Source organism: Triticum aestivum, chromosome 5D, assembly GCF_018294505.1.
Source record: "Triticum aestivum cultivar Chinese Spring chromosome 5D, IWGSC CS RefSeq v2.1, whole genome shotgun sequence".
Lineage (NCBI taxonomy): Eukaryota > Viridiplantae > Streptophyta > Magnoliopsida > Poales > Poaceae > Triticum > Triticum aestivum.
Genome location: NC_057808.1, coordinates 377,477,261 through 377,491,520, shown reverse-complemented (window position 1 = coordinate 377,491,520; position 14,260 = coordinate 377,477,261). Strand labels below are relative to the sequence as shown.

General features: G+C 44.4%; 1 protein-coding gene across 1 annotated transcript; it reads right to left on the bottom strand.

Annotated features, from left to right (window-relative positions):
- Positions 1-10,453: 10,453 nt before the first annotated feature.
- LOC123125004 (L-type lectin-domain containing receptor kinase IX.1-like) lies at positions 10,454-14,019 on the bottom strand. Its single transcript, XM_044545550.1, has 3 exons — positions 13,137-14,019; positions 11,643-12,165; positions 10,454-11,350 (listed from the first exon to the last, which is right to left on the bottom strand). Exons 1-3 carry the CDS (start codon positions 14,017-14,019, stop codon positions 10,552-10,554), a joined length of 2,205 nt encoding a protein of 734 aa, XP_044401485.1. The 3' UTR covers positions 10,454-10,551.
- Between the last annotated feature and the right edge of the window lie 241 nt (positions 14,020-14,260).

Below are 14,260 nucleotides of genomic sequence, written 5' to 3'. Positions count from 1 at the left end.
CGTTACTTGCCCGAGATTCGATCGTCGGTATCCCAATACCTTGTTCAATCTCGTTACCGGCAAGTCACTCTACTCGTACCGTAATGCATGATCCCGTGGCTAACTCCTTAGTCACATTGAGCTCATTATGATGATGCATTACCGAGTGGGCCCAGAGATACCTCTCCGTCATACGGAGTGACATATCCCAGTCTCGATCCGTGCCAACTCAACAGACACTTTCGGAGATACCCGTAGTGTACCTTTATAGTCACCCAGTTACGTTGTGACGTTTGGCACACCCCAAGCACTCCTACGGCATCCGGGAGCTGCACGTTCTCATGGTCTAAGGAAATGATACTTGACATTGGAAAAGCTCTAGCAAACGAACTAGACGATCTTTTGTGCTATGCTTAGGATTGGGTCTTGTCCATCACATCATTCTCCTAATGATGTGATCCCGTTATCAATGACATCCAATGTCCATAGTCAGGAAACCATGACTATCTGTTGATCAATGAGCTAGTCAACTAGAGGCTTACTAGGGACACGTTGTGGTCTATCTATTCACACATGTATTACGATTTCCGGATAACACAATTATAGCATGAACAATAGACAATTATCATGAACAAGGAAATATAATAATAACCATTTATTATTGCCTCTAGGGCATATTTCCAACAGTCTCCCACTTGTACTAGAGTCAATAATCTAGTTACATTGTGATGAATCGAACACCGAGTTCTGGTGTTGATCATGTTTTGCTCTAGGGAGAGGTTTAGTCAACGGATCTGCTACATTCAGGTCCGTATATACTTTACAAATATCTATGTCTCCATTTTGAACACTTTCACGAATGGAGTTGAAGCGACGCTAGATATGCCTGGTCTTCCTGTGAAACCTGGGCTCCTTGGCAAGGGCAATAGCTCCAGTGTTGTCATAGAAGAGAGTCATCGGGCCCGACGCATTGGGAATCACCCCTAGGTCGGTAATGAACTCCTTTATCCAGACTGCTTCCTGTGCTGCCTCTGAGGCCGCCATGTACTCCGCTTCACATGTAGATCCCGCCACGACGCTTTGCTTGCAACTGCACCAGCTTACTGCCCCTCCATTCAAAATATACACGTATCCGGTTTGTGACTTGGAGTCATCCAGATCTGTGTCGAAGCTAGCGTTGACGTAACCCTTTACGACGAGCTCTTCGTCACCTCCATAAACGAGAAACATATCCTTAGTCCTCTTCAGGTACTTCAGGATATTCTTGACCGCTGTCCAGTGTTCCATGCCGGGATTACTTTCGTACCTTCCTACCAAACTTACGGCAAGGTTTACATCAGGTCTGGTACACAGCATGGCATACATAATAGACCCTATGGCCGAGGCATAGGGGATGACACTCATCTTTTCTCTATCTTCTGCCGTGGTCGGGCATTGAGCCGTGCTCAATTGCACACCTTGCAATACAGGCAAGAACCCTTCTTGGACTGATCCATATTGAACTTCTTCAATATCTTGTCAAGGTACGTACTCTGTGAAAGACCAATGAGGCGTCTTGATCTATCTCTATAGATCTTGATGCCTAATATATAAGCAGCTTCTCCAAGGTCCTTCATTGAAAAACACTTATTCAAGTAGGCCTTTATACTTTCCAAGAATTCTATATCATTTCCCATCAATAGTATGTCATCCACATATAATATGAGAAATGCTACAGAGCTCCCACTCACTTTCTTGTAAACACAGGCTTCTCCATAAGTCTGTGTAAACCCAAACGCTTTGATCATCTCATCAAAACGAATGTTCCAACTCCGAGATGCTTGCACCAGCCCATAGATGGAGCGCTGGAGCTTGCATACCTTATTAGCATTCTTAGGATCGACAAAACCTTCCAGCTGCATCATATAAAATTCTTCCTTAAGAAAGCCGTTAAGGAATGCCGTTTTGACGTCCATCTGCCATATCTCATAATCATAGTATGCGGCAATTGCTAACATGATTCGGACGGACTTCAGCTTCGCTACGGGTGAGAAAGTCTCATCGTAGTCAACCCCTTGAACTTGTCGATAACCCTTAGCGACAAGTCGAGCCTTATAGATGGTCACCTTACCATCCGCGTCTGTCTTCTTCTTAAAGATCCATTTATTTTCTATGGCTCGCCGATCATCGGGCAAGTCAGTCAAATTCCATACTTCGTTTTCATACATGGATCCTATCTCGGATTTCACGGCTTCTAGCCATTTGTCGGAATCCGGGCCCGCCATCGCTTCTTCATAGTTCGAAGGTTCACCGTTGTCCAACAACATGATTTCCAGGACAGGGTTGCCGTACCACTCTGGTGCGGAACGTGTCCTTGTGGACCTACGAAGTTCAGCAGTAACTTGATCCGAAGCTTCATGATCATCATCATTAACTTCCTCCCCAGTCGGTGTAGCACCACAGAAACATCTTCCCGCGCTGCGCTACTTTCCGGTTCGGAAGGGGTGACTATCACCTCATCAAGTTCCACTTTCCTCCCACTTAATTCTTTCGAGAGAAACTCTTTCTCCAGAAAGGACCCGTTCTTGGCAACAAAGATCTTGCCTTCGGATCTGAGGTAGAAGGTATACCCAATAGTTTCCTTAGGGTATCCTATGAAGACGCATTTTTCCGACTTGGGTTCGAGCTTTTCAGGTTGAAGTTTCTTGACATAAGCATCGCATCCCCAAACTTTTAGAAACGACAGCTTAGGTTTCTTCCCAAACCATAATTCATACGGTGTCGTCTCAACGGATTTCGACGGAGCCCTATTTAAAGTGAATGCGGCAGTCTCTAAAGCATAGCCCCAAAATGAGAGCGGTAGATCGGTAAGAGACATCATAGATCGCACCATATCCAATAGAGTGCGATTACGACGTTCGGACACACCGTTTCGCTGAGGTGTTCCAGGCGGCGTGAGTTGTGAAACGATTCTACATTTCCTTAAGTGCGTACCAAATTCGGGACTTAAATATTCTCCACCACGATCTGATCGTAAGAACTTTATTTTCCTGTCACGTTGATTCTCAACCTCACTCTGAAATTCCTTGAACTTTTCAAAGGTTTCAGACTTGTGTTTCATTAGGTAGACATACCCATATCTACTTAAGTCATCAGTGAGAGTGAGAACATAACGATATCCAGTGCCACAAGTATGTGGGACTATCGTTATCAACTTTACATCTTTTGGTATTCACACTATGAATGTGTGTAACTTCACGTTCGAGATTCATTAAGAATAAACCATTGACCAGCGGGGCATGACCATAAAACATATCTCTCATATAAATAGAACAACCATTATTCTCGGATTTAAATGAGTAGCCATCTCGAATTAAACGAGATCCAGATACAATGTTCATGCTCAAAGCTGGCACTAAATAACAATTATTGAGGTTTAAAATTAATCCCGTAGGTAAATGTAGAGGTAGCGTGCCGACGGCGATCACATCGACCTTGGAACCATTCCCGACGCGCATCGTCACCTCGTCCTTCGCCAGTCTCCGCTTATTCCGCAGCTCCTGTTTTGAGTTACAAATATGAGCAACCGCACCGGTATCAAATACCCAGGAGCTACTACGAGTACTGGTAAGGTACACATCAATTACATGCATATCACATATACCTTTGGTGTTGCCGGCCTTCTTGTCCGCTAAGTATTTGGGGCAGTTCCGCTTCCAGTGACCACTTCCCTTGTAATAAAAGCACTCAGTCTCAGGCTTGGGTCCATTCTTTGACTTCTTCCCGGCAACTGGATTATCGGGCGCGGCAACTCCCTTGCCGTCCTTCTTGAAGTTCTTCTTGCCCTTGCCTTTCTTGAACTTAGTGGTTTTATTCACCATCAACACTTGATGTTCCTTTTTGATCTCCACCTCCGCTGATTTCAGCATTGAATATACCTCAGGAATGGTCTTTTCCATCCCCTGCATATTGAAGTTCATCACAAAGCTCTTGTAGCTTGGTGGAAGCGACTGAAGGATTCTGTCAATGACCGCGTCATCCGGGAGATTAACTCCCAGCTGAGACAAGCGGTTGTGTAACCCAGACATTCTGAGTATGTGCACACTGACAGAACTATTTTCCTCCATTTTACAACTAAAGAACTTGTCGGAGACTTCATATCTCTCGACCCGGGCATGAGCTTGGAAAACCATTTTCAGCTCTTCGAACATCTCATATGCTCCATGTTTCTCAAAACGCTTTTGGAGCCCCGGTTCTAAGCTGTAAAGCATGCCGCACTGAACGAGGGAGTAATCATCAGCACGTGATTGCCAAGCGTTCATAACGTCTTGGTTCTCTGGGATGGGTGCTTCACCTAGCGGTGCTTCTAGGACATAATCTTTCTTGGCAGCTATGAGGATGATCCTCAGGTTCCGGACCCAGTCCGTATAGTTGCTGCCATCATCTTTCAGCTTGGTTTTCTCTAGGAACGCGTTGAAGTTGAGGGCAACGTGGGCCATTTGATCTACAAGACATATTGTAAAGATTTTAGACTAAGTTCATGATAATTAAGTTCATCTAATCAAATTATTCAATGAACTCCCACTCAGATAGACATCCCTCTAGTCATCTAAGTGAAACATGATCCGAGTTAACTAGGCCGTGTCTGATCATCACGTGAGACGGACTAGTCAAGATCGGTGAACATCTCCATGTTGATCGTATCTTCTATACGACTCATGCTCGACCTTTCGGTCCTCCGTGTTCCGAGGCCATGTCGGTACATGCTAGGCTCGTCAAGTCAACCTAAGTGTATTGTGTGTGTTCCGAGGCCATGTCTGTACATGCTAGGCTCGTCAACACCCGTTGTATGCGAACGTTAGAATCTATCACACCCGATCATCACGTGGTGCTTCGAAACAACGAACCTTCGCAACGGTGCACAGTTAGGGGGAACACTTTCTTGAAATTATTATAAGGGATCATCTTACTTACTACCGTCGTTTTAAGCAAATAAGATGCAAAACATGATAAACATCACATGCAATCAAATAGTGACATGATACGGCCAATATCATTTTGCTCCTTTGATCTCCATCTTCGGGGCGCCATGATCATCTTCGTCACTGGCATGACACCATGATCTCCATCATTGTGTCTTCATAAAGTTGTCACGCCAACGATTACTTCTACTTCTATGGCTAACGCGTTTAGCAATAAAGTAAAGTAATTTACATGGCGTTATTCAATGACACGCAGGTCATACAAAAAATAAAGACAACTCCTATGGCTCCTGCCGGTTGTCATACTCATCGACATGCAAGTCGTGATTCCTATTACAAGAATATGATCAATCTCATACATCACATATATCATTCATCACATCTTCTGGCCATATCACATCATAAGGCACATGCTGCAAAAACAAGTTAGACGTCCTCTAATTGTTGTTGCCAGTTTTTACGTGGCTTCTATAGGTTTCTAGCAAGAACGTTTCTTACCTACGTAAAACCACAACGTGATATACCAATTTCTATTTACCCTTCATAAGGACCCTTTTCATCGAATCCGTTCCGACTAAAGTGGGAGAGACAGACACCCGCTAGCCACCTTATGCAACTAGTGCATGTCAGTCGGTGGAACCTGTCTCACGTAAGCGTACGTGTAAGGTCGGTCCGGGCCGCTTCATCCCACAATGCCGCCGAAACAAGATAAGACTAGTAGTGGCAAGAAAAATTGACAACATCTACGCCCACAACTTCTTTGTGTTCTACTCGTGCATAGTAACTACGCATAGGCCTGGCTCTGATACCACTGTTGGGGATCGTAGCAGAATTTTAAAATTTTCTACGCATCACCAAGATCCATCTATGGAGTACACTAGCAACGAGAGGAAAGGAGTGCATCTACATACCCTTGTAGATCGCGAGCGGAAGCGTTCAAGTGAACGGGGATGATGGAGTCATACTCGCCGTGATCCAAATCACCGATGACCGAGCGCCGAACGGACGGCACCTCCGCGTTCAACACACATACGGAGCAGCGACGTCTCCTCCTTCTTGATCCAGCAAGGGGGAAGGAGAGGTGGATGGAGATCCAGCAGAACGACGATGTGGTGGTGGAAGTAGCGGGGATCCCGGTAGGGCTTCGCCAAGCGCAAGCGGGGAGGAGAGGTGTTGCAGGGGGAGAGGGAGGCGCCAGGGGCTGTGGTGCTGCTGCCCTCCCTCCCCCCACTATTTATAGGGGCCCTGGGGGCGCCCCCCTGGAGATCCCATCTGAGGGGGGGGGGGGGCGGCGGCCAAGGGGGTGGCTTGCCCCCCAAGCCAAGTGGGGCGCCCCCCACCCCTAGGGTTTCCAACCCTAGGCGCAGGGGGAGGCCCAAGGGGGGCACCCCAGCCCACTAGGGGCTGGTTCCCCTCCCACTTCAGCCCATGGGGCCCTCCGGGACAGGTGGCCCCACCCGGTGGACCCCCGGGACCCTTCCGGTGGTCCCGGTACAATACCGATAACCCCCGAAACTTTCCCGGTGGCCGAAACTGGACTTCCTATATATAATTCTTCACCTCCGGACCATTCCGGAACTCCTCGTGATGTCCGGGATCTCATCCGGGACTCCGAACAACTTTCGGGTTTCCGCATACTAATATCTCTACAACCCTAGCGTCACCGAACCTTAAGTGTGTAGACCCTACGGGTTCGGGAGACATGCAGACATGACCGAGACGCCTCTCCGGTCTAACCAACAGCGGGATCTGGATACCCATGTTGGCTCCCACATGTTCCACGATGATCTCATCGGATGAACCACGATGTCGAGGATTCAATCAATCCCGTATACAATTCCCTTTGTCAATCGGTACGTTACTTGCTCGAGATTCGATCGTCGGTATCCCAATACCTTGTTCAATCTCGTTACCGGCAAGTCACTTTACTCGTACCGTAATGCATGATCCCGTGGCTAACTCCTTTGTCACATTGAGCTCATTATGATGATGCATTACCGAGTGGGCCTAGAGATACCTCTCCGTCATACGGAGTGACATAACCCAGTCTCGATCCGTGCCAACTCAACAGACACTTTCGGAGATACCCGTAGTGTACCTTTATAGTCACCCAGTTACGTTGTGACGTTTGGCACACCCAAAGCACTCCTACGGCATCTGGGAGTTGCACGATCTCATGGTCTAAGGAAATGATACTTGACATTGGAAAAGCTCTAGCAAACGAACTAGACGATCTTTTGTGCTATGCTTAGGATTGGGTCTTGTCCATCACATCATTCTCCTAATGATGTGATCCCGTTATCAATGACATCCAATGTCCATAGTCAGGAAACCATGACTATCTGTTGATCAACGAGCTAGTCAACTAGAGGCTTACTAGGGACACGTTGTGGTCTATCTATTCACACATGTATTACGATTTCCGGATAACACAATTATAGCATGAACAATAGACAATTATCATGAACAAGGAAATATAATAATAACCATTTATTATTGCCTCTAGGGCATATTTCCAACATATACTAGTGTAACTTTCAAACAACAATATGATTTTGCACATACATTGCATATAACTTGTATGTATTGATTGATGCCATACTTAGAGTTCAAACAACAAAATACAATATACACGAATTTTTCTAAATTAAAATCAAACGATAAATTACGTTGTTCATATCAGATTTCTCCATTATTCTTACCCTATGGGCTTTATGGTGAGGAATTAAGATAAACACAACGACATGGTCAAACAAAATTTGTGCTAGTACAAAAACTAAAGCAAATAAAAAACATAACTTTCTTAAGAAATAATTAATTAAGGCCAGTGGTATTACCCTAAAGAAGGAAGACAAATGAAATAAACTTGTATTTTGAATTTCAATATTCTTTTCTATAAGCTTGGTCAAACTTCATAAAGTTTGACTTATGACAAAACTAATAAGCGTAGTAAACATAAATGTGAGGAGTATTATGCAAATATTTCTAACATGCATAAAGACTTGTTATGAAACTTTTTTCTTATATGGGGGAATCAAAATGTAATAGAAGCTTGCACACAAAACATGCAAAACTTGCACAATTCGGTAGTGATCAAGAAAAAGTGTCTACTACTGCATATAATTAATAATAATCATGATTGAAAGCAGGTAAACACAAAAAAGGATTCCATTTAAGTTTCTAGCAAAATATCAGTAGTGTCACACAATTGTAGAATTAATAAGTTGTCACATGCACAACTGTAGGGGAAGTATCCGACAACCAAAAAGTCGACTAAGCATCGGTAAAAATACATAATAAAACAACTTTTTATTGATTTGACGAGATATTTTGCAAAAAATGAATTCCATTTTAAGTTCCTAATAGAAAATCGAGTAGTGTCAAAGGATTCCAACATCAAGTACATCGCCGCATGCTATAGAGGGAAAATCCAACGACTAGAAAATCAACTAAGCATACAAAGATACAATTAAAGAAAGCAAAATATTATTCTTAGTTGAAATGACTTAAGAGCATTGATATTACCTAAAATAAAAAGAAAATGAAGAAAAAACTCAAATGGAATGATGAAAAAACAAACTTTAAAAAGAGAGTCAAACACACATTATCTAATCTACTTGCTGGAACTAGTTCTGTATGCATGCATACACCAAATATCCATTTTTGTGCCCAGACTCATCTAACCCGATAAACAGAAAATTCACAAAAACATTTAAAAATTAAAAAAATCTGATTTTTTTTGCATGGAATATAATTTGGTGCGTGAGGTGCGTTTCAAATTTCAGATCACTTGGACATATGAGTAGCTCTCAACAAAAAAGAAAAATTGTGTCAGAACAATACATGACGAGTAAACTTTTTCATAGACCCCAAACTTGTCTTTTTTGCCGAGATATACTCAGTTGTCCAAATAATTTAAAATTTTGAGCGCACCTCATGCAACAAATTATCAACTATGCAAAAAAATCAGATTTTTTTTAATTTCTCTAGTTTTTTTTTGTATTTTCTGTTCATCTGGGGTGCAGCTGAGGCTGGGCACCGAATCATCTCGTCCACTATGCATGCAAAACATTGTCTATCCATACACTATACATACATACAAAATAATTTTAAAAATTAATATAGGAATATAAGAAGGAATTAATCCTAACATATTATATTAGGAATCTTTAGGTTATTATTATTTTTGCTTTTAAAAACGATATTTTAATTAGAGTCACAAAATAAACCAGTATTTTATGATAATAACTAAAACAAAATCAAGGACTCAAGTTTTTTTAGGAATAATGAATTTAAGGTATTGGTCTTACCTTTAATGAAAAAAATGAGGAGAAAAAATTGCACACATTTGAACAGAAAATTCACATTTTCACAATATGCAAGAATATGCATATAATAGTTTAATTTTTTGGACTCCAACGAAATTGGCACACATATTATATATGACCTGCATGTGTATGTAGGAGATTAATTATCTTACTTATGTCGATGACATCGCCTCAGAATGTATATGCACGAATACATCAAAGATGAATTGCATCTCATATTAATATTACATGTGCGTGCGCATACACACAACGTGCATTCGCCCACAAGCACGACATGCACGTGTGCATCTACATGAGTGCACACACATACAAGCACACACACGCCCCATATCCACATACACACACATACACACGAAAAAAGAAACAAAAGAAAAAAATAGAGAAACATAAAAATAGAAAAGGTGGCAAGATTGTAAAGAAAAAACTAGCCTACTGTAGAATTATAAAAGCATGGGTCTAATCCCAAATGAGTGGAGCGACATTTTTTTCAGTCTCATGATCCATTTGTCTTTTGCTACTACTCCCTTTGTTCCGAAATACTTATCGTGGCATTCTTTATGTACTAGATTAGAAAAAGAATCAACTCAAGAAAAGAAACAAAACAATTGACATATGCATAAAGAAAATACGAACAAAACAAAACGGGCTGAAATCTTCACCCTGGGAGCTCCTTCAAGGCTTATAAAGGGAAACATCTAGCCCACAAAAATAATCCACTGAAAAGGATTTCTGCCGTAGGAAAAAACTGGCTGGCCAATTGAGGAACATACGAACTGAAAAATCGTCTTTTGGAAGATAAAAAGATTTCATGTGCCTGACTAATAGCAAACACGTTTTAACTTTGTTTTATCTACACTTGTTTTAACTTTGTATTATCGCTTTTTATGGAATTATCCATTTCTTTTCATCAATGAAATGGAATCGGGGGTGCGTCCCTCAATTCCCAAAAAATTAGCAAAACCGTTTACATGCTAAATGGCAATTCATCACTGCTACAAACTCCTACTCCCTCCGTAAAGAAATACTCCCCCCGTTCCTAAATATTTGTCTTTTTAGAGATCTCAAATGATTACCACATACGGATGTATATAGACATATTTTAGAATATAGATTTACTCATTTTGCTTCGTATGTAGTTATTTGTTGAAATATCTAGAAAGACAAATATTTAGGAAGAGAGGGAGTACTACAATAGCGTTTAGATCACTAAAGTAGTAATCTAAATGCTCTTACATTTTTTTACGGATGGAGTAGTAAAACAGTCGCACCTTGACAGTATTGTGCTAGGAAGAGAAGTTCGTGGACTGAACATGCCCAGTCATGCCCGGGGCGTGAGTTTGGTCAGGCGTGGACGCGGTGGTCGGCCTTGTGGTCTGACTCGTCCTGGACGCCGCAATGGCAAATGAACGGCTGTTCGCCGCCGTCCGGTCACTTGTGGACGAGCATCCGCCGGCGCCGGAACTCCCAGTCGACGACGTGTAGCTCGATCCGTGTACTCCGTGAGGCGGCGCGTACACTGCCACCGGCCTCTCCGGGGGGAGTTCCGGAAGCGGCGCCTCGAACTGGAGCACGCTCATGGCTTGTCGGATGGACGGCCGGAAGCCGTAGTCCGGGTGCACGCACCAGAGGCCCGTGACCAGCGCGCACTCCATCTCGCGCGCGTCCATGTCGCCGTCCAGCCGCGCGTCCGCCGCGTCGAGGAGCGCGCCTCTCCCGTACAGCCCCCAGACCCACTCGACGAGCAGGACCTTGCTCTCCTCCTCCTGAGGGTCGACGGGCCTGCGGCCACAGGCGATCTCGAGGAGGACGACCCCAAAGCTGTAGACGTCAGTCTGCGCGCTAGCCCGGATGGTCACCGCGTACGCCGGGTCCATGTAGCCCTTGGTGCCGGCCAACGTCGTCGTGGTGTGAGCGCCGCTGCTGTGGTTGACGATGCGCGCGAGCCCGAAGTCCCCCAGCTTGGCGTTGAACGACGAGTCAAGCATCACGTTGCTCGGCTTGATGTCCCTGTGCACCACGCACTGCTCCCACTCCTGGTGCAGGTATGTCAGCGCAGACCCCATGCCAAGAATGATTTGGTACCTGTATATGTCAAGACAAATGAGGGTTTTAACTTCCTTTAAAAAAAATGTCACAAGACAAATATCAAAAATATACTCTGTGACCTTGAAGTGTAAATAATATCTGTTCACCGAGAATTCATCTGGATTTAATTACCATGTCTAAAGCAGGTGGTAAATAAAACGTGTTTTGTAACTTTAGGTCGACATCTACGCAACTGCTCAATTCCACATCTCGAAACTTCATGTTGCATTATAAACAAATTAGGTGAGACTTAACAACAATTGAAAAATACACTCAAAATTCATGGTACCTGGTTGCCCATGTTAGGACTTCCGTGGAATTGTAGAGATGGGCATCGAGGCTGCCGTTCGTCATAAGCTCGTAGACGAGCAGGAGCTCGTCGGCTTTATGGCACCACCCGACAAGCTGGACAAGGTTGCGATGCCTTAACCGGCCGATGATGGTCACTTCTGCGATGTATTCCCTCCTCCCCTGATTCGATGTCTTGGAAACTCTCTTGATGGCCACATGCAGCCCCTGGTCTTGCAAGAACCCTCTGTATACTGCCCCGAAGCCACCCTCGCCGAGCTTCTCCTCGTCGGAGAATCCCCGAGTAGCCCGCGATAGCTCGTTGTACCTGAATCTCCGAGGCCCCACACCCTTCTCAAACTCGTTGTCCATGTCTTGGTCAAGAGGGGTCTTTGCACCTCTAGATGCTATACCCTTCCTTTTCAGACATTTGCGGTAGCCGAGCCATGAGGCTATGACGAGCAGTACGAAGATACCAGCGGATACTAGCCCGGCAAGTAGACCTCTGTTTTTTGTCTTTGAATCTATCAATAGACATATCGAGTTAATAATTTTCATGTGGCAAGTCTTTCGCCTAGTTTCAAAAATATATATCATGTGCTGCATTGTGAACTTACAAGAACTCAACAATAAAACACTTTGTTATGCTTATTTTTGTAGCTTTAAATTCAACTACTCCCTCCATTCTAGAATATAAGGTGTATCAATTTTCGTGAAAGTCAAATATATGTATTGTTTGACCAACATTATGGAATAAAATATCAACGTCTATAATACCACATTTATAAATGTATTCCATCGACCATCCACATTTATTTTATGCTATTGCACTTTTATTGTGCAATTGCCCTTATCATTTTAGGTAATTGGCAATTTGTGTGCTACGATCATAGAAAAAACTAGTCCTAGGCTGCCTCAAAAAGAGGAGGACGAAAGCACCAGAGCTAATGCTGTGTACGTATCAAAGGGCAACTCTAGCTGATTCCCTAAATGATGAGCCTTAAAAATGACTTTAAAGCTAGAGCCTTTTTTTAAGTTTAGGAGAGCTGTGTTATTTCAGATTCCCTAAAAATAGCTGCCTTTATAATAATTTTCTATTCTATTTCTCTTAATATGTAAAAAACGTCAAAGAACTCTGAAACTTTTTTTAATGAATATTGCCTAGTGTTATACTCTCGCGTGACGTTTCAAGAAGAAATGACTTCCATTATCTTTTATGAAAAAACTAACATTATTTTTTACTTTTTAAAATTAAAATGCTATACAGGGTGTGCCTAGAACCATGTTCCAAAAATCCACGTCTGTTTTCGCTCACTCTTCATTATTTTGGCACTTCTTTTATAAGGTGGAGGAGAGGTTAGGGGATCTGTCAGAGTTGCCCAAATTAACTGTTATTTACATATTTTCAGATGATTCCTAAGCCGGTAAAGAAGTTGAACATAGCTTTTTTTGGATAAAAGTTGAGCATAGCTAAACAGAGGACGAAGCCACCTACCAGACATGGTGGAGTCGAACGACCATGAAAGAATCTGATGCTGCTCGATGAAGTCCGCGATGGACGCCGAGAACCCAACCGCCGCGTCCTGCGGCAGACCGGCTCTCCGCAGATCTACGTTTGCGCTGACCGTGTATGTGCTCTGCCCTGGCGGATCGTCAAACCGCAGAGTGGCCGAGAGCGTGGCCGTTTGGGCGTCGTAGCTCACCTTCGCCGACATGATCCCGTTATAGATGCCGTCCGGCAGCGCCGTGTACTCCATGGACCTGATGCTGTTGACGTTGACGCCGATGTGGCAGTTGGTGTCGGTGGGGTCCCAGCCGAGGTTCCTGTACGTGTCGAACTCCACGCCGACGGTCGGCGGGAAGTCGGTGTTGGCCGGGTTGTCGCGGTTGTTGAACAGCGCGAGGTACCCGCCCGTCGCGTCCCTGGGCATGCTCGGCGGGTAAGGCCCCACGAAGAACGCCATGCCATCACCTCTCTGCAGCGCAAGCAGCGACTGATAAGCGTACGAACGCCATGCATGACATGGGAAAGTAATTCTACTTGCCGCGCTGTTATCGCTGGCGGGCTTGATGGCGAAGGCGAAGTGGGTGGTGAAGTTGGCGGCCTTGCCTGCGCTGTCGTCCCAGAGACGCACCGCCTGCCCGTGGGCTACGCGGCCGGTGCTCCACTTCCTCGAGTGGTTGGTCAGATCGATCCGGTTGAGGGCGGGGGCGGAGTCGTCCATGTACTTGAGGTCGGCGCCGGCGAGGACGCCGGCGCCGGAGAAGTTGTAGCTGAAGCTAAGGGAGGTGACATGAGGAAGGCAGCTACCCATGATGAGTAGGAGCAAGTATGGGAAGCCGAGGGAAAGAAAGCACTTGGCTCTCTTCATCACCATGGCCTATGAAGTATGAACGTACAGTATGTTAGGTGCAAGCTCTTGCTCGTTAATAATGTCTGCGCTATACTTGCACGAAGGTCTACGAACCTGCTGCGCTAGACCGTTAGTCCTCCTCTCATCGTCGTTGATAGTTCAGGTAAAGGTTTTAATTGGTCGATCATAGGGACATTCTTTTCATCGATCATATGGTCAAAGACTCAAAGGCCGGCCTGAATGTCTACATCAAGCTGGCCTCTGC

Coding starts and splice junctions, on each gene's coding strand:
- LOC123125004 (XM_044545550.1), bottom strand. CDS start 14,019: ATGGTGATGAAGAGAGCCAAGTGCTTTCTTTCCCTCGGCTTCCCATAC. Junction 12,166..13,136: donor GTTCGACTCCACCATGTCTG/GTAGGTGGCTTC, acceptor GTCTATTGATAG/ATTCAAAGACAAAAAACAGA. Junction 11,351..11,642: donor GTCCTAACATGGGCAACCAG/GTACCATGAATT, acceptor TGACATATACAG/GTACCAAATCATTCTTGGCA.